Genomic DNA, 21,167 nt, shown 5'->3' with positions numbered 1-21,167 from the left:
GACTCACAGATCAACACTGCAAAAACTCAAAACAACTTGCCACAGAACTCGCAAACATAAAAGTACAGAAAGATGAAATATTCATATCACACGATGTCATTTCCCTCTTCACCAAAACACCTACACAGGCCACCATACATATAGTCCACAACAGGTTAATTGCAGACAGAACACTCAAAAAACGCACAAATTTAACAGTACAGGACATCACTCAGCTACTTCATTTCATTGCCACTTCCACATACTTCCAATACAGAAACAATTTACAGACAAAAAGAAGGATTCACCATGGGAGACCCACTGTCTGCCATCATGTGCGGTTTTTTCATGGAGGATTTGGAACAAAAAGCACTCACGACAGCTCCGGATGAATACAGACCCACACTATGGAAACGTTACGTAGATGACATTCTGGAAAAAGTAAAAACAGGACATACACAACAACTCACGGACCACCTCAACACCATGGACACCACCAGCAGCATCAAATTCACCCATGAAGAAGAAATAGATCAATCCATAGTCTTTCTGGACATAAACATACATCACACAGACAACGGCGACATCAAAATAAAAGTACACAGGAAACCCTCACACACCGACCAATACCTTCTATGGACATCGGAACACCCCACAAACTATCAGTAGTCAGAACACTATATGAACGTATGACAATAATAACGGACCCGGAAGACAGAACACAGGAAGGAAAAACATATACAACAGGCATTAAAAAGGTGTCAGTATCCACAGTGGGCAATAGAAAAAGGTGCAGGACAGGTCAAAAACAAGAACAACACAGCACAGGGGGGAAGAAAAAAAACAAACAAAACAAGAACACACAGATATGGTGACGTTGCCGTACGTGAGGGGAGTCACGGAACGTATCCAAAGGGTCATGAAAAAATACAACATAAACACACCGGTCAAACCACACACAACACTCCGCCAGATATTGGTCCATCCAAAGGACAAAATTCATCCAGAAAACAAATGCAACTCAATATACGAAATTCCATGCAAATCATGCAATAAATCATACATCGGGGAGACAGGGAGGACCTTCATTACAAGAAAAACAGAACATAAGAAGGAATGTGAAAAGGAGACGACAATGAGACAAACAAGGGCAATAAAAGAACAATCACAACAAGAACATCACAAATCAGCCATCACCGATCACTGCAAAAGGGAAAACCACATCATGCAGTGTTTCCCACCAATGAACGTTTGCCCTCCCCCCCCTTCCCCCCCCGCCGAAAAAGAAAAAAAGATAATAATCAGATGCGTCAGTAGGCCGATTACACAGCTGTAGCCCACTCCACTCTACTACCCGCGAGAGCGCGCGCGTGCGTGCACACACACATACACACGCGCCAACAGGTCGCGCTCATAGACGGGACTACTAGCCTGGTACACCAGACTCATAGCTGTGCTATGCAGGCATGAAAATCTCTCACCTTTTGGCGAAATTCGCCGTTTTGAAGTCAAAAAGGGCGACCTACGTGAATTGCGTAGATCCGAGGAGAAATTCTTTTGGGGAGGAGGGGGGGGGTCGGGAGGTTTTATTTAATTATTATTATTATTATCATCATGTGATTAACTTAGTACGTAAACTGAGGACTTAAGAAATCGGTTCTTTAAAAAAGTGACACTTGGACAGTCAGCAAATCCTTCTAGATGCTTCGCTGACGAGAACCAATCATCGGCCCAAGCTGCGTTCCATTATTCCAAACACGCGCACTCCTTACGTTAACATGGAGTGCTCGGCGAGCCTTTGGTTGCATTGCAAAGCTTCGAAAACAAAAAAGCAGGCCTTATCCACACCGGGGCAGACCAGAGCGCAGCATACACACTTGCCTGTATTTGCCAGCAGATTGAATTTGGTGAGTAATGGTTTCAATCGTTTTCACATTTTGTGATATAAAAAAGTTACTGCCATTCGTTGCAGCTTGCGTTGAACACTGCCAGAGCTAGCCAAATCTCCCATGAAAAAAAATAGCTCCCGTTAAATTGGCGTCAAGCTTGTGTATTTAGCGGTAATATAAATGAAGAAACACACTGTTGAGTCAAATTAAGCGGCATGCTCTCGGATGGAGGGGGGGCGCCTCGTATCGCTCCCGTCATCCACCTGAGACGCGTTATTTTCGGCTGGGACTTGAGCTGACGGCCGGTGTCGGCACAACACCGGCCCGACGAGTGGTGGGAATGACTCTTGCTTCTTAAAGCTTTTCAGAAATACATGGATCCCTCGTTTTTCGCGGTTAATGGGGACCAGAACCCGCCGCAATAAGTGAAAACCGCGAAGAAGCGCCCCACCCCCCCCATTTTTTTGTGCGTGTTCAATGTATTTATTCAGATTTTACATTGGAAAAAAGATACATATATATAAGACATGTTTTTTCACTTTTTTCACCAAAGTATCATTTATAAATGGTTTTCAAGCACTTCAAAACGTAGAATTAAGTTTTAAACATGTTACTGCCCCACCGAATTATTTTTTAAACAAGAATAAAGTAGTAAGAAAATGCTTGGCTTTATTAAATGCTTCATAGTGAGTCTACTCAAAACCTCTCAGGCTTTGTTAAACGGTGATTGACACATGTGCAAAGTTTTTCTTTTTATATATATTTTTTTGTTTGAAGCAACTTATTTGATTGAATAATAAAGACACAAATGTCCTAGCCAAAATGTGGCCCAAACGCAAAACAACATTACTTCAATGGAAAAATTTGTTTCAATCAAGAAAAATAGTTTTCAAATGCTTTTTTTGTCTCAAATTTATTTTTGCAATCAAAAACATTTTTTTTTTATTGAAGTGACTTTTTTGGGATTAAAAGTATATACTGTATTTTGATTGAAGCAACTTTGTTTTTGATAGAAGTAACTTTGTTTTTTGATTGAATAATAAAAACACAAATCTACCTCCATCGTTATTGAGAGAGAAAGAAATTAAGAAAGCTTTAAAACTAAAAGCCACCGGGGAGTGTGTTTTTTTGTTTTTTTTTTTATTTTTAATATTTATATTTCATTACATAGACATGCCTCGTAGGGAAAGGAGATTGAGGGATAAAAAAAGGAGTTGGATGAGGCTGCTAAAGGCAGTGGATACCTCATCAGCTGGGTGAATAGCAGACCTGGTAAGAACAAGTTTGCAAGGATAGTCGGGTATTAAATACAATCATAAACACAATTGCAATGTTATTTTACTATACGATTTTATGTCATTGCTTTATTAATCATTAGGTGCTTGAGTTGTTAAGTATGGATAATAATGAAATAATAGTTTTGAGAAAATTGTGCTGTTGGTGGCTCAGTGACCATCTGATGTGGTTTGTTCTCAGATGAACAAGTTGAGGAAGGAAGTTTTGATGCAGAGGTTGAAGGAAGAGGCAGACTGACTGAGTCACAGCCAGAAAGTGTTGATGACAGTTTTGATTTCTATTCACTGTTGCCCCCTCCCAATTAAAATATGTCACAGTCGCAGCCAATTATTATCTAAAGCTGGTTAAAATTGAAGTTATGTTGTTTTAAGGTGTATTAAATACTTGTTCATGTGCTCCTTTTGATCTACGAGCACCCGCCCCTCCACCGGTCTCTGCACGGCCATGCTGAAACACAGTGTGGGTCGACAGAGCTCAATATTTTGTTGGGGTGTACAGTGTACTGGAACATATTTCCTCCACACCCTTCTCACCCTTTTAACCCCTGACCCATTTTCATGCCTGGCTATGAGAGTATGAGTCTGGCCACCATTCAGCAGAAAAAAATTTCCAGGGCGGAGCCAGCCACAGCAAATAGACAGCGGAGCGAACCAATCAGCGACGGGCTGACGCGACGTTGGTAAAGCGACAAGAAACTAGCGAGAGACATTTCAACATATTCAACATGGCTAGCGCGAGACAGACTGTTGGTTTTAGCGACTCGATGTGTTTTTGGTCATGTAAAACCGAATTTACCGCGGATTGGAACATATTGCCGCTGAGTCTGGTGTCAGGCTACGGGACTACTGTATGCTGCATTCTGCTGCATTTGGCGCGATCCAGCGACACCGCATACAGCAATTTATATTACATTCAGTGGTCTCAAAATGCCCTAAAGAGATACACTAGGCTTGAAAATGTACACACACACCCTACCCCGGGGGTCAGAGACCCTCCCACCACAGTCTCCTAAAATCCTGAGGGAAACACTGTCATGGACTGGGAAAATGCCAGAGTCATCCGCACCGATGAAAACAAACATCAGCGCTGGATCAGGGAGGCCATTGAGATCCGCAAGCAGGGCCCGATGACCATCAACAGGGACGAGGGGCCATACATGCTCTCTACGACCTGGAACAGCATCTTGGAAGAGTGAATGTGCAGCAGAAGGCGTGACTCACCTGTCATTCTGGCAGGTGAGTCACGCCTTCATCCATCAGCTGATAAAGACGCTTCACACCAACATCAGTGACCCTCTGACGAAGGCGGAAGTGCCCGCCGAAACATGTCAGGTAAATAAAACTACCTACTATTGCCTGGGATAAAAGAAAGGGTTTGACGAACTCAGTTATTAATGTTTTAACAATTAATCTGGTCCCTGAGAGCAATAACAGGATCAGTACTTTTCAAACTTTGTCACTTTTCAAATGTACAAGTCTCCATAATTCTTCTTGCATCTGACTTGCTGCCTTGGATATTTTGTCCTCTCCTTGCCCCTTGCTGACTCTAGATGCCTCAATATAGGAAGTGCTTACACCGGTTCTTTATTTGTGCAGTAGTCAGCCTAAAGACAGAAACACAACACAAGCCAGATATAATATCTAGCAAAGCTGAGGTGATGAACGAGCAAGTGTTGAAGGGCTATAAATATTCTTCGCTCTTCATGACTATTTCCTCCATTTCCTGAGGGGTATATAACAAGGTTTAGAGAGGCAAGGGTCCAGTTCTTGTGCCCTAAGTTTCTTTTCAAATATTTGTTTCATTTCTTTTCTTTCTGTCAGTCAGAATCTCTATGCCCAACTCTTGCCTTTTTGCCTTGCACTCAATTTTATCTTAAGCCGTTACCCATACATAAATAAATTTTGTTTGACTCTTTGTGAAGGAAAATATGGAAAGGACTTTTCCTTGTCATGGATGTCAATCTTCCAAAATCATAAACATTAGTGGGCACTTTGAGCATCCTGCCATGGCCATCTTCCATCAGTTTCATTTTGCTGCACATTTGTGTCAAATTCTCCTTTTAAGGAGCCTAATTACTGTCTCAAACATCCCCTCACCCAACACAACAATGGCCTGTATTTTTGTGCTAGACACAAAATTTGAACCCTATGTTTTGATAAATAAGTATAATTCATTTCCAAGTTCTAACATACAGGTATCAGTAAATATCAACACAATGCAACAAGTCTTCTAGAAAGCAGTCCTTCTGAAATAGTGGGGCTCGCACCCCTAGAGGGGTACTCAGCGATGGCGTGTGTGTGTGTGTGTGTGTGTGGGGGGGGGGGGGGGGGGGGGGCATTTAACATGCTTTTTTGCTGCACTACCATTAAGTGTAATTGCACATCCACTCAGTGGGTGGCAGTAGTGCTCTCATTTTCAGACTGTGCACAGTATTTTTGCACAAACAGCGACACCATGAAAAAATATTTGACAGGAATGTCGGAGATGTCTCCGAATCGAGAGGATGAGGAAATACGACGAAGTGCATGTAGTGTTTGACTATACTTTTAATACAGTGGGAGAACAGAAAAGAGCGGATGTTTACCGTGTCTAAAAATGTTGGCAGCATGAAGCCAAATAAATTAAGATGTTACTGAAAGACCTGAGACCTCAATCACATTGATAAGCCGCTTGAGTGAAAACATGCTGAATATTGCCACAATTGTCCACTTTGTGAGTGTTACATCAGTAAACCACAGAGCATTGTTGGAATCATAAAAGATTAGGGTTGGGCATCGAGCATTGATGGGAACCGGAACCACTCCGATGCTCCCGGAATTGTTCGAATTTTTAGATTTCGATTCCATGTTTCGATGCCCTGACTGACGTGCGGGAAAAAATTGCTCAAGTTCAAAGACTGATATTTATATACAAGTTAAAATTAACCCTGTGAGAAGTTAATATAATTTAAAAAATCAGCGAGAAGTTTAGACTAAAAACCATGCAATTTTTTTTTACCCTGCCTTTTTTTTTTTTTACCCTGCCTCTTAAAAGAATTGTAATCGAGAATAGTTCGGAAACGGAATCGAAACATGGAATCGTAATCAGAATCGTTCAATTTCAAACGATGCCCAACCCTATATAAGATGGTACCAAGTTACTAAGATACCAAGTTGCTCAGTGGGAAAAAAAAAACAAAAAACAAACGACAACAAAGCTGATACTGCCTGCAGCATTAGAAATGGTCTCAGTAATGCTGGACGATACAATTGCTGCAAAAATAAAAACTGTCCCTCTGACATTGTCGTTTTTGTTTCTTTTTCTTTTTTTTCTTATTTTCTTCATCATATTGTGCTCTGTGTGAATGTTGCTAATCAATTTTAATTCATTATTATTTATTGATTTTATTAAATTTTATTTTTCAGTATCAAATGTTTAAAAAAAAAGTACCTTGACTGTATGTTGGGAGTTTGGATGTGACTTTTTTTTTTTTTTTTTTTTTTTTTTTTTAATTCAGACCAATTGATACGCTTTGAGTCTTTTCTATTACAAACAAAAATAATGTTAATAAAGTTCTACGTAATTGTAAGTTGATTTACAGTTGTGGTCAAAAGTTTACATACACTTGTGAAGAACATAATGTCATGGCTCTCTTGAGTTTTCCAGTTATTTCTACAACTCTGATTGATAGAGTGATTGGAACAGATACTTCTTTGTCACAAAAAACATTCATGAAGTTTGGTTCTTTTATGACTTTATTATGGGTGAACAGAAAAAAAGTGATCAAATCTGCTGGGTCAAAAATATACATACAGCAGCGCTAATATTTGGTAACATGTCCCTTTGCCATTTTCACTTCAATTAGGCGCTTTTGGAAGCCATCCACAAGCTTCTGGTTGAATCTTTGACCACTCCTCTTGACAGAATTGGTGCAGTTCAGTTAAATCTGATGGCTTTCTGACATGGACTTGTTTCTTCAGCATTGTCCACAAGTTCTCAATGGGGTTTAGGTCAGGACTTTGGGAAGGCCATTCGAAAACCTTAATTCTAGCCTGATTTAGCCATTCCATTACCACTTTTGATGTGTGTTTGGGGTCATTGTCCTGTTGGAACACCCAGCTGCGCCCAAGACCCAATCTTCTGGCTGATGACGTTAGGTTATCTTGAAGAATTTGAAGGTAATCCTCCTTCTTCATTATCCCATTTACTCTCTGTAAAGCACCAGTTCCATTGGCAGCAAAACAGCCCCACAGCATAATACTACCTCCACCATGCTTGACGGTAGGCATGGTGTACTTGGGGTTAAAGGCCTCACCTTTTCTCCTCCAAATATATTGCTGGGCATTGTGGCCAAACAGCTCGATTTTTGTTTCGTCTGACCACAGAACTTTCCTCCAGAAGGTCTTATCTTTGTCCATGTGATCAGCAGCAAACTTCAGTCGAGCCTTAAGGTGCCGCTTTTGGAGCAAGGGCTTCCTTCTTCCACAGCAGCCTCTCAGTCCATGGAGATGCAAAACACGCTTGACTGTGGACACTGACACCTGTGTTCCAGCAGCTTCGAATTCTTGGCAGATCTGCTTTTTGGTGATTCTCGGTTGAATCTTCACCCTCCTGACCAATTTTCTCTTAGCAGCAGGTGATAGCTTGCGTTTTCTTCCTGATCGTGGCAGTGACAAAACAGTGCCATGCACTTTATACTTACAAACAATTGTTTGCACGGTTGCTCTTGGGACCTGCAGCTGCTTTGAAATGGCTCCAAGTGACTTTCCTGACTTGTTCAAGTCAATGATTCGCTTTTTCAGATCAATGTATGTATATTTTTGACCCAGCAGATTTGATCACTTTTTCTGTTAACCCATAATAAAGTCATAAAAGAACCAAACTTCATGAATGTTTTTTGTGACAAAGAAGTATCAGTTCCAGAGTTGTAGAAATAACTGGAAACTCAAGAGAGCAACGACATTATGTTCTTCACAAGTGTAGGTAAACTTTTGACGACAACTGTATATTACTTTTTTTCTTTAATTTTAGCAAAGACACGTTATGCGAGTTTTATAATTTATAATTGTATAGACCAATGACAAATGGCACGAAACGTTTACTTGTGATGAATTTAAATAAAAATTTAAATAAATCTAAACAAAAATAGTGATTTATATAAATTAATACAAACGTTAGTTAATATGGAAATACATGAATAAAAATGGAAATACATAAGTGTTTAAATCAATAAATGCATAAACAAAAACGTAGAGAAATATTTCAATAAATCTTGAAATATAACATTTTAAAGACACATTTTAAATTTTACTTCATTGCATATTTATTCATTTAATTTTGGCAGTCCTGGTCCTCCGTGCATCTTATTTGGGGGGGGGCGGGGGGTCAAATAGGAAGTCTCAGTGCAATAAATCACATGGCGCTGGCGAAATATTCCTAGGATTCTTTTAAATTCTATTCCACAAAGTAGCACTAAATTACGGAATCACAGGAGTGCCAAAAGTAAAAAATAAATAAATGAATAAATTAGGGCTGTCAAATGATTAAAATTTTTAATCGAGTTAATCACAGCTTAAAAATTAATTAATCCTAATCAATCGCACTTAATCGCAATTCAAACCATCTCTAAAATATGCCATATTTTTCTGTAAATTATTGTTGGAATGGAAAGATAAGACAAGACGGATATACTGTATACATTCAACATACTGTACATAAGTACTGTATTTGTTTATTATAACAATAAATCCACAAGACGGCATTAACATTAACAATTTTTCTGTGAAAGGGATCCACGGATAGAAAGACTTGTAATTCTTAATAAAAGCTAAATGTGAGTACAAGTTATAGTAATTTTATGTTAAAAGTAAAACCCCTCTGTATGTTTTCGTTTTAATATATTTGTAAAATTTTGGGCAAAATGGATGTCAGTGGTGGCTGCAAATGGTATATCTTCTCTGCGTTATGTTCATTACAGGGTGTTTAGAAAAAGTTTATCTCCTGTCATTTTTCCCCACGTCGCTCACCACAATAGTTATAATTGTTGTGGGAGACATGCCAAAGCATATGCCAATAAGTAGCGCAGCCCCTCTCTTGAAGGCATACATATGGGGTTATACTGCTGACACTATTCTTAGCATACATACAAACCTCGTTCGTGTGTTGTCCTTCCTCCTCCTGTGTCTGTCTGTGGCTGCGCAGACAGACATGTGCTCAGCGTACCTAGCACCAAGCCCCACGCCCCTCCCCTTTCTCGTCGTGTCTCTCTGTGTACAGCAGCTAAGCCACTGCCAAACCTCGCTTCAGACACGTGAAATTAGAGAGAGCTACACAGAGAGAGAGGGAGAGAGCGCGAGAGAAAGGGAAAATGACAGAGCCGGTGTTCTGACGAATGGGCGGCACTCATCGTTCACTTCAAAGAGTCAGCTCTTTGTACGGGAGTTTACTCCACTCACTTGTCTCTGCCTCTTTGCTCCCAATATACATAAAACGGCGCCATTTTAGTCTGTTTGCGGCAATGCATGAGTAGGTCGTCCCATGCATGCGCTAATTGTGTTAAATATTTTAACGTGATTAATTTAAAAAATGAATTACCGCGCGTTAACGTTTGACAGTCCTAGAATAAATATTAAAAGAAATAAATGAATAAATAAATGAAAATATGAAAGCATATTTTGTCATTGACTTTTACTTTTTGTCATTGAAAAGCACAAACAGAAAAAAATAACGACAAATTTTGTCATTGACTTTTACTTTTTTTTTTTTAGAGATGTACCGAAAGCAAAATTCTTGGCCAAAACTGGAAACCGAATATTGGAGACATTTTGCCAAAAAACCGAAAGGCCAAAAAATACACGCATACTATTGACTTTTTTCTTTGTTTTTTAAAAAAATTATTTCATTTTCAATGTTTTCCGATTATTGCCCTTTGCCTTTGCATAGGTTCTTCAACCCTGGAGGCTCGAGACATTTCGTTTCGCTCGAGCAACTCGTGTAACTACAGTTTAAAAACTGATCCGAGTAATTTTATTTGCCTCGAGTAATCATTTAATTTTGCAGCTCTAAGCATCATGTTTTGCCCGGACTACTTTTAATGCGGGACAACGCGCTGACGTCACATGCTTAGAAGAAGCGATAATACTTGACTGCAGCAGACAGCCGCTACAAACTATGCCAACTATGCTAATAACTACGCCTGCATGATGCTACAGTGGTAGCAGGTAGCTTCTGATGCGTCTCATAGATAATAGTGAAATAGTGAATTAGTCTTTTATTTATTTATTTTTTCCTAGTCACATCCGAGATGCAGTTGTTGGCTGTTTTCAGCAATGTACATCGAAAATAAGCACATTGATTGACTGAAAATGGTTCAATATTAGATTAACTGTCTTGTTTTCATATGTATATTTTAGGGCTGCAGCTATCGAATATTTCAGTGATCGACTGAAAAGTCTATCGATTAATCGAGTAATCGGATGAAACATTTTTATTTTTTTAGGTAAAGAGCAATTATAGATATACATGAGAAAAAAAGATATTTAATCCAATATGGAACCATTTTCAGTCAATCAATGTCTTTATTTTCAATGTACATTGTTGAAAAAAGCCAACAATTGCATCTCAGATGTGACTAGAAAAAAAAAAATCACTGCTTTCACTCAAAAAACTTCTAGATCTTATTTAAAAAAAACATATTTCTTACCTAAAAATGTAATTACGCTTGATAACACACATCACTTAAAAGCTAGGTGTTTTTTCCCATGTGTTTCAATTGACTTTCCATTTGTGTCAAGCTATTTTTAAGTTTTAGTTAAGTTTTAACAGTCTAAACTGTAAGTACTGATAGGATTTTGAGTTTCTGCAGTGTTCAAAATAAATGTATGATACCTGCTGTATAGACCCCAATCACCAACGTCACACAATCACGAGATCGCTGTATTGTGTCGCCATATTGTCCGTCATTGTGTGTCCGTATTGTCATTCATCGTAGTTTCTAAAGGTGGATTCACTTGCAAATTATGGAAGCCCCGGTGCTTTCAGACGCTGTAAACTCATTGGATGAGTTGCATAAAAGCAGTTATTTGGAAAAGCTTCGGTCGATCCAGTCACCAGATCCATATCTGATGCCCAAACCGATGTTCCCTCCTGTCCGTTCTCGTCCCGTGCGTCAGAGTTCCTCTTGTTAAGCTTGTTCGGACAGAATATTAAATAAAAATGAATGAAAACTAAATACTATTGAATATGTCATTATTATCATTTTAAAACTGTAAGTGACGGGTAAAAATAGATTATGACCGGATTTTTATGACACTGTCAGTCAAAATGACAGACAACGAAAAAGTCTAGCGTAACCTCTGCATTAGAGTAATGGATTTACGACTAAGATAAGTTTTAAATAATTAAATTACACAAAATATTAGTACTGTATTTTAGTAACAAATCGTGGACTGGGCCACATAACCATCTTTGAACATAAATGTATTAGTCTACAGCAGACATGTCCAAAGTCAGGCCCGGGGGCCAAATGCGGCCCGTGGTCAAATTTCATCCGGCCCCCAGCCTCGGTCATAAAATCAATAACATCTGGCCCGCACACAGACTTAATAAATTGGTCGGCAGTACTGCAACCAGCATATGAAGTAGCTTACACACGAAATGCTGCTCCTCATTTACCCACTAAAAGGCAGCAGCACTTTAACCCTTTATCGCCAAATGTATCACATTTGATACACCTAAAATTTAATGATTTTGAGACTAATTTAGAATTTTGACATTTCTTTTTGAAAAAAAAAAAGATGGATGCAAGTCTGGATGCATCTGCAGGTTCCATGAGAAAAAAAAACATGATTTAGCATGGGTTATAGATATTAGAGTGCTTATTACACATATTCATTTTGACTTTTCTTTTTACAAATTTGAAAAATACGTTTCATTAGGACCTTATTTTTCAAATTTTGGGATTCTCTGATAATTGCTTCATGTTGTATTTAAGGGCTAAGCAACATTACTCCGTGTGACCCATTACTTCCATTTTCTAAAATGGCGACAATCAACAAAAAAAAGAAAGTTGACTGTGACGGCCGACGCTTCAAGAATAGGTGGAAATTGGACTATTTCTTCACTAAAATACGCAACAACTGTGTCTTGCCTCATTTGCAGAGACAGTCGCTGTTTTTAAAGATTTCAATGAGAGGCGATATTACCAAACAAGACACGCCGACATGTACAAGATTACAGGGAAGATACGCAGCGAGAAATTGAAGCAACTTGAAGCTAGTTTGATTTCACAGCAGTAGTATTTTGCAAGAGCCCGAGAGGCGAAAGAGAACGCCACAAAGGCTAGTTGCGAGATTGTTGAAACTATTCATTAAAAAAATAATAAAGCAAATGTGACACACTGAATGGCTAGCTACATTTTGCTTAAATATATTGTTCCACGTAAAGGACGTCAGCCAAGGTCGGCCCCCCACATTTCTACCACGCCAAATCTGGCCCCCTTTGCAAAAAGTTTGGACACCCCTGGTCTACAGGTTTTCACGACCATATCCCAATGATAATCACACAGGTATGACATTTATTAGTTCAAGCAGAGTAAAATAATACATATTCACGGTACAAGAAAGTCGTTTCCGTGTGAGCGCTCCCGTCAGGGGGGACATTTTACGCAGGGCGACTATATTTCGGCACAACACCTGTTGTTGCGCTCACCCTCTTGCTGCGCGACCGCGGCGACGAGCTTCGTAGTCTCTGTCTGATGATGTCTGCGATCGTGTTGGCATCATATTGATGTTTTCGCCGCTGTCTAACGGCTGTCGACACAAACGCATCAAGGACCGAGATAAACAAACCGTGCTGCTTTCGAGATTTGCCCTTTTAACAATGGGCACACAGCAACTACTAAAATGACCGTTTATCTTCTCTGTTACTGCAACCAACACATGCCTTCATCATTTTGATTAATGAATGTTAACGATTGTCAGGAAGGTTTTTGGGTTCGTTTACTAGGCGGTGATTCCTTAGACAAGCAGAAAAACATGCAGTAATAGGAGGAATGTACGTAGCGGTAATATGTAAACATGATGAGCTGACGGACAATATGGCGGCACCAGTCAAGGGGGGCGGAGTTGTGATGTCACGTGATTGGGGTCTATTGAAGCACATTAGGGACCAGTGCTACTTGGTGTTTTATTCAGCAATGACTACTGAGCTAAAACTGACAGTTAGCTTTATTATGTTTTAATTTTACACCCTCATCACTCTACAGCGCTGTGTTTTTACAGATTAAATAAAGCCTGTATGTAAGACACGTTAGCCACGCATCGACAGTGGTCATAATCAATAGAAACCTAGCCCTCCGAAGGGCTAGCGTTACGTGAGCGAGTGACAGTAACGTTATATTTATTAGCGCTGAGAAGTCTACTGCTTAAAGATGGCGGCTGTTTACTAACGCCGCCCAGACGCGGCCGTGTCTGTCATTTCGCATCTAGTTCTAAATGCATGCGATATCTATGAGACGCATCGGACACTACCTGCTACCACACTAGCATCATCCGGGCGTTTTAGCAACGTCGGCGTAGTTTGTAGCGGCTGTGGTGAGGGTTTTTTTTATTTTTTATTGCTTCTTCCTCTACGCACGTGACGTCAGCGCGTTCTCCCGCATTAAACGCAGTCCGGGCGAAACGTGATGCTTAGAGCTGGCCAAATTAAACGATTCCTCGAGGTGAATAAAATTACTCGGATCAGTTTTTAAACTCGAGTTACACGAGTTGCTCGAGTATTCGTTTCAGCTCTAGTATATTTATAATTGCTTCTTACCTGGGGGAAAAAAAATGTTTTATCCGATTACTCGATTGATCGATAGAGTTTTCAGTCGAATACTCGATTACTAAAAAAATTCGAGAGCTGTAGCCATAGATTCGATTACGATTCAGAGGCTCCGATTTGATTATAAATTGATTATTGATGACTATGTTTTGTACATTAGTTCCAAAACTGTTTAAAAATCCTCCCAGGTTAAACCAAACTACTACTTCAGTATCAAGTTAGCAGTTAATAACAGTAAATAAAATACTCAAATCCCCATTCTGTATTAGCAGCTTTAAACTACATTCAATTAATTTAATGATGTGAATCAACCGTTAAAGTTGTTAAAATTGCTCCCGTTATTCCATAATTTCCCTTCTGTCTACTTTCAACATGTCAAAGTTTTACAACTGTTTTATCATTTAAAGATAGATGCAAGTCAAGAATTTGTCGATTTAGGAGTATTTTAGATAAAAAGTTAATTACGTTTGTTACAACAGAGCCTTCTAGAGAAGTCTACTGCTTTAAGATTGCGGCTGTTTATTAACGCCGGCAAGTCTGTCATTTCGCAACTAGTTCTGTAATACATGTTCTAACGCCGCCGTCGTCTGTCATTTCACATCTAGTTCTACATATACGTGATGTCTACCGTAGCCGTATGTGGCCGTATGTTTGTAGCAACTAGGAACTGGGCGTTGTTTGAAACTGCTGTCGACCGCAGTCAGGTATTATTGTTTTTTTATTTAGCGGCATAAGTTGAACATGATATTTACTCTCGGTCCGTTCCTCATTGCATCCCGAAGACCGCGCGGACTGTGTTTTAGTTCCGCTTTACCTGGCATAATTCAATAAACGGAATTTGGATGTTTGTGAATCGTTCTCGAATCTTCCACGGCCGAATCACAAATAATTTAAGAATCGGAAACTTTGCACGCCTCTAGTGTGTTCTAGGTGTTCTGTCAAATTTTGCGCACCATCAGAAATTTCAACTCACGGTTCAAGTTTGGGACACTCCAAAAATGGGTCTCACACCTCAAATTGCAAAGCTAAATGAAATCGCGATGTACGTTTGTGTGGAACTGTACTTCACAACAACTACAAGAAGCTATTCCGTTTTCCCCGAAACTAGTAAAGCTATTTACAAGGTTATTACAATCTCTCCTACTCGCTAAAAGATGACTCAGCATTTTCTTTTGCAACAAGTGGAATCGATCGAGAGTCAGACGAGTGGGCCGAGTTCCAACGGCTACAAGCCGAAGCCGAGCGTAGTCGTTCTCAGACAGGTCAAACGGTGACTGGCAGAGGGGTGGTAGAAGTCACGGGGAAAAAAGTGACAAAAAGAGGAAGAGGTTGTGCTATGAACGTATTGTACTAAACCAAAGCAAATGCACATTCATTCATTTAAATACTACTTTACAAGCCAACGGTATACAAATAAACTCCAAACTACTCACGCACAGGCTCAAATGCACTGTAATCGATGTGACAATAGAAAGCAACTTCAGAACGAGCGTGTAGCAGCGATAAGGCAAATTTATTTTATTTTCCTTCTTTTAATAATTCCTATATTTCTTTGATATCTCAAAATACTTCCAAACCGCAGACATGTTGGCTATGAGCCAGTAGTATTAGCTCTACAGGTGCACGATAACTGTTGGTTCGATAATTATCGGTCCAATAATAGGAATTGTGACGTCATCCCATTAAATCTGATAACATTATTAATAGGCCCAAAAATATATAATAGTTTTGGCACGGTGTCGGTGGATATGGATGAGTCCGTTTGTTTCCACTGCTGTTTTGCCAGTACAATGTATCAGTGACTGTGTGTGGTTTAGGAAGAGGGAGTTTTGCCATAAATCAAGCACTCTCTTTCTGTGATGTAACGCTCAAGCGACGGCAGTGTACAGGACAGCTGGCTAGTAACCAACAAGCATGGTGTCGGTAGTGTGGGATTTTTTTCAAGCTGTCAGTGAAACAATGACAAGTCAAAACTGTTCTTGTCTTTGTTTTGTTCATTATAATACAGTAATGTTCATATCATCATAAAAGATCTGGTTTGGTCAAAGGCAAATCTATGCTGAATCCACAACTAGTATTTTTTACCTCCAGGTGTTGTCATTCAATGTAAACAGTACCATTACCTGCTGGCGGCTGTGTGCTCACACACCTCAGCAATGGCGGACTGGGTACTCCTGGTCGCTTTGCTCAGATTAGTGTTTTTCTAAGTCTGAACTTTGAGCTCATTTTGTCTTTTACTGCAAAAACAGGAATGGAGTATTTAGAATCCTGCATTTAAGCAGGTTTGGACTAAAGCAGGTTTGCACAAAAAAAAGAGTCAATTCAAAATAAAACTACTTTGAAAACTGCTCATATTTCCTGTCATTTAGCCTGATTTCAAAAATTAATTTAAAAAAAAATCTGTGTAATAACCAAGAACTGATCTACTTCTGAAGTATACGCAACTAATCCAAGACTCGAACTAAAGTTCTCTTAGGAAATTCTGATGTTTCATTTCAAATTAAAAGTACTTTGAAAACAGCGAATACTTCCTGTCATTTTGCATGACATAAAAAAATTAAATTAAAAAAATATATAATAACCTGTTAAATATCCAAGGATCATTCCCAAAGACTGATGTGTCACTTCAAAATAAAAGTATTTTGAATATTACTCATTAGTCCTGTCATTTAGCTTGATTTCAAAAATTAGGGGGAAAAAAACTGTTTGATACCCAAGGGCTATTCTACTTCTGAGGTATACACTATCCCAAGACTCGAACGAAAGTAAGCTCATGAAATTCTGATGTGTCATTTCAAAATAAAAATACTTTGAAAATTGCTAATTAATCCTGACAGAATTCATAAATTAATTTTTAAAAATCTGTGAGATATCCAAGGACCAATATACTTTTTTTCTTCAAAGCACTTATATTTTGAAATGACACGTCAGAATTTCTTGAGGGTACAGTACAGTGGCACCTTGACATACGATTGCTTCGACACACGATCTTTTCGACATGCGACGTAAAATTTGACTCCACATTTGTTTCTACATCCGACGACATGCTCGAAATATGATGATTTATGAAAGCGCCACAGTTTCTTTGTTTTCCCGCATGACGGACGCACAGTGGATTTTCTTGTGAGAGAAATTAACATGGGTTCCAAGAATCTTAGTGCAGGCGGTGAAAAAAAAGGAAAAAGGTGACGCTTACCATTGAAATGAAGAATGAAAAGATTGGAAAAATATGAGCGTGGTGTGCTAGCTTAAGGTGACAATTATAATTGTCGTAACATCGCCAAAAAAACGCCAGCTTTCTCCCTCACTCTGTCAAGCCAGCCACGCTCTGGTACACCACGCAAAAAATATCCGCCTCATTAAAACCCGATTTGTTACATTACTAAAGGCATTATTGTTATTATAACTATTTTTTATATTATTATTCAAATTTTTATTCATAATTTATTTGTTTTGCTCTATGCTATTTGCAATAGTACCTGCAGCATTTATTAAGGATTTAGTGTAGGTTTTTGGGCTGTGGAACGAATAAATGGAATTACAATGTATTCTTGTGGGAAAATCCTGCTCGACATACAACCATTTCGACTTACAAACAAGGTCCTGGAACAAATTAACTTTGTATGTAGAGGTAGCCCTGTACTTTAGTCTTGGCATGATCGAGTATACTTCAGAAGTAGAAAGGTCTTTGGATATCGGTTTTTTTTTTTTTTTTTTTTTTTTTTTTTTTAAATCAGGCTAAATGACAGGAAATATGAGCAATTTTCAAAGTAGTTTTATGTTGAAATGACATATGAATTTCATGAGAGTACTTTAGTTTGAATCTTGGGTTGGTCTAGTATACTTCAGAAGTATAACAGTCCTTGGATATCTCCCAGATTTTTATGTAAATTTTTTAAATCTGGCTAAATGACATGAAATGTGAGAAATTTTCAAGTTAGCTTCATTTTGAAATGGCACACCAAAATTTCATGACACTACTTTATTTCGAGTCTTGGGGGGGGGGGGGGGGGGGGTAGTCAAGTATCCCTCAGAAGTAAAACGGGTCTTGGATATCCTTTTTTTCTAGTTAATTTTGAAAATCAGGCGAAATGACGGCCATTTTAGGAATTCGCAGTACTTTTATATTACTTTAGTATTTTATATTACAGTAGCTTAAGTGGACCCGTTCTTGGATAGCTTCCCGGTTTTTTTTTTTTTTTTAAATATAATTTTTAAAATCAAATGACTTGCACTCTGAAGCCACCTCGTTGCATAAATAATGCAAACAATGATCCATATGAGGGGCGGTTAGCTCGACTTCGTTTTGCGTATGTATGAAGGCTGGCCTGACCGCAGTTGCGGATCCAACCTGGATGATCTAATTGAAACGCCAACATTCTCCGTAAAAATACACGCTGGGCATTCAGACGTTACCTCTTTCTTTTTCTGTCCTCCTCCAGACGGCAAACGTAGCATCACGAGGAAGAAAACACACAGGGCAGGTAAACTACCAAAGGATTTCACCCGGACAGGCGCCATGACAGAAGGATGCTCTGGCTTCAAGACGAGTGTCAAACGATTGGACGCTTCTTTGACCAATCACAATAAAGAGGTTGTATTCGCAAAAGCCTCTGGGTAATGACGTTTTTTAGTGTCGTTTATAGTGTTGGATTTTTATTATTGAGGAGGAAGTTGAGCTCAAAATATTTGGATTATATCTTCTTTTATCACCTTATTTCTTAAAGATGTTCTTTTAAATGAAATGTCAATAAATTATTATCATTAATTATCACCAGCTCATTTCACCTCAGATGAATGAAAATGATTTTTTTTTAAAAGATTCTTAGTGTAAAGTAAATCGTGAATCATTATTTTATTAAATAAATATATAATTATCTTTTGTGTCTTAGGAGGGTGGAAAAGGTTTTCAATATTTAATAAAGGTTAGCTACTGGTTTTAATTGATTAATTGACTGAAATCTGTACCAAATGTTGCATTCTAATAGCATTGCGCTTGCATTGGCTCAAAACTTCCTACATTCAGATTTCTTCACTTTTGAGTTTTTTTGAAAAATTTACTGCCGGTCAAGTCTCTTATTTTGACTAATTATCGATTAAAATTACATGTCAAAAATGGATTGTTCTCTTTGAAAATGCTATTTTAATGGCTATTTTTTCCCCCTGAAAAAGGATTGTTTTGGAAACTGATTCTGCCTGCTTACCGATATTTCATAACTTGGGTTGCCAAAAATAAGGGACACCTCATTGGTAGAACCAGCCGACCCGATAACCCTTTAATTATTTTATTTTTTTTGTATGTGAAAAGTGTTTTTTAACGTGAAAAGTGGTTTTGTTTTTTAAATAATTGTAATAGTATAATAATTTTACTCAAAACTGACTTTGTTAGTACATATTTAAGTGACATAAGCAAATATATTTTTATTAAAAAAAAATACTGGAAAAAAATTAACATCTGTCATAATAAATTTAAAAGTGTATAAATTAGCACTTAAGGTCCTGAGCCTATTTTGTGTGTGTGTGTGTGTGTGTGTGTGCGTGTCTTAGTTTTTATTTTATTTATTTATTTTTTTAACTTTTTAAATTGTGCAAACATTAACGCTGATTTTTTTTTTTTCCAACTATTTAGTTGCGTCCCCTCAGGAATGACAGGTTCGCAAATGATCACTCCAAGTATAATGTGGAAATGCAAACAAAATTAACAGAACACAAAAATTTAATATAAAGAAGTGAAAGTACACAGAAAAGAGCAAAAAAGAAAGGTTCATCATTTTAGACATGCTTTTTACTCACGCTAAATCTCCCACAAGCTAATGTTGTATTCCGTTTTCCTCATGGCACGCTACAGTGCCTCCTTGGCCAATGAGATGAGCGGGATTGTCATTGTTCTGGCACCTTGTTAGTCAGAAAGCAGTAGAGGCGGGGGAATGCGTTCCCAACCATTTTCTTGAAAAGTACCATTCCGTTATTCGTTCATTCTACATATAAAACACTATTTTCGATTTTCCTGATAATACGGGACAAAGCATGTCTCTTGTAAGCTTAATACGTTACGCGTACTTTTCTTTCTGAATACCGGACCATTCCGTTTTTCAAGTGACGGTTGGCAACCCTATTCATAATTGACAGTCTTTTAATTAATGTCTGCAAAAGAAACCTGTGAAGCAGAAAAAACATGTAACCATATGGCAAATACAGTATGTTTCATAATCTTTTCTAAAAAATACAATGCTTAATAAATATCAAATTGTTTGTAAATTACACATTCTTACCACAACCTACATACAGCACACGATGCATAATAACTATACAGCACATTGGCATGATATGCTGCAGTGTATTAAACGTCAATCTATTCTCTATAGCCTACCCCATATCCTCATAGGCTTGGAGTTCTACTAGAGTTTATCACAGCTCACTTTGGGAATGAAGGTGGTAGAAGCCTAAAATACTCACTAGTTGATGGCATTTCAACCTCAAAATGTTACTAAGCTATTGTATAATGTATACAAACCGAACAATCCCATGTTCTCCGCACATTTAAAGTGGAAATATGTTGCATTCCGAAAATCACATGATGTACGAGAGTTTTTTTCTATTAATATACAGTATGTATAAGGTATGTAGAAATAACCTGTCACCCTCCATTAATCTTTACTGTACTCACTGAAGAAAAGCTGATTTTACTTGCCTACGCCACGGGAATTCCGAAAACACTCGGCCAATTCAACAGCGTGGCTAAACATTGTTTGCTAGCAGCTGTTAAGTCCCGGGCGGGAGTGTGTGCATATGCAGCAGAACATACAATCACCATAGACGGCGATGTGTCAGAAAACTCGTCTTTCTTCAGCCATTCAGATATTGAATCAAATGAAAATGTTTTTGCGGAAAATGGTTTTGAGGACGATTTTTGTGCTGACGATGATAACATAAAAGCACAACGTAGTGGATGGTGGAACTCTTTCCCAAAATTACTGCACCATACAAATATGAGGCAGAATCTCCAGCTGAAGACGCGATCGCTGACGGTGAATTCGTAGAAATGGACCTCACCGTTCTGGAAAATTTGTTCTCATCTTGTATGAACCCTCCTCCCGAGACAATGATTATTTCATTCATGCATGATGGAGGAGGGAATCCTGGAAAACTGACTCAATTGAGGCTCTCAAGAATCATACTTACCCTCCTGAGACCCAAGCT

The 21,167-nt window shown here is 38.5% G+C and overlaps 1 protein-coding gene across 2 annotated transcripts in view; it reads right to left on the bottom strand.

Moving 5' to 3' along the window:
- Nucleotides 1-18,512, bottom strand: part of tusc3 (tumor suppressor candidate 3) — a 187,261-nt gene extending 168,749 nt beyond the window's left edge. The window contains exons 1-2 of one of the 2 annotated variants that reach the window (XM_057844579.1): nucleotides 18,384-18,493; nucleotides 16,091-16,204 (exon numbers count right to left, since the gene is read on the bottom strand). Coding sequence is in view for 1 of the 2 variants with exons in the window: in XM_057844578.1 (XP_057700561.1) it covers nucleotides 18,384-18,488 (105 nt within the window). In the remaining variant the exon portion in view is untranslated. Of the gene's footprint in view, nucleotides 1-16,090; nucleotides 16,205-18,383 lie in introns of both variants that reach the window. The other variant, XM_057844578.1, reaches the window with a different exon arrangement.
- Nucleotides 18,513-21,167: the final 2,655 nt, after the last annotated feature.

This window comes from Corythoichthys intestinalis, chromosome 8 (assembly GCF_030265065.1).
Source record: "Corythoichthys intestinalis isolate RoL2023-P3 chromosome 8, ASM3026506v1, whole genome shotgun sequence".
NCBI lineage: Eukaryota > Metazoa > Chordata > Actinopteri > Syngnathiformes > Syngnathidae > Corythoichthys > Corythoichthys intestinalis.
The sequence above is the reverse complement of the archived record's forward strand: the minus strand, read 5'-3'. Positions and strand labels throughout refer to the sequence as shown.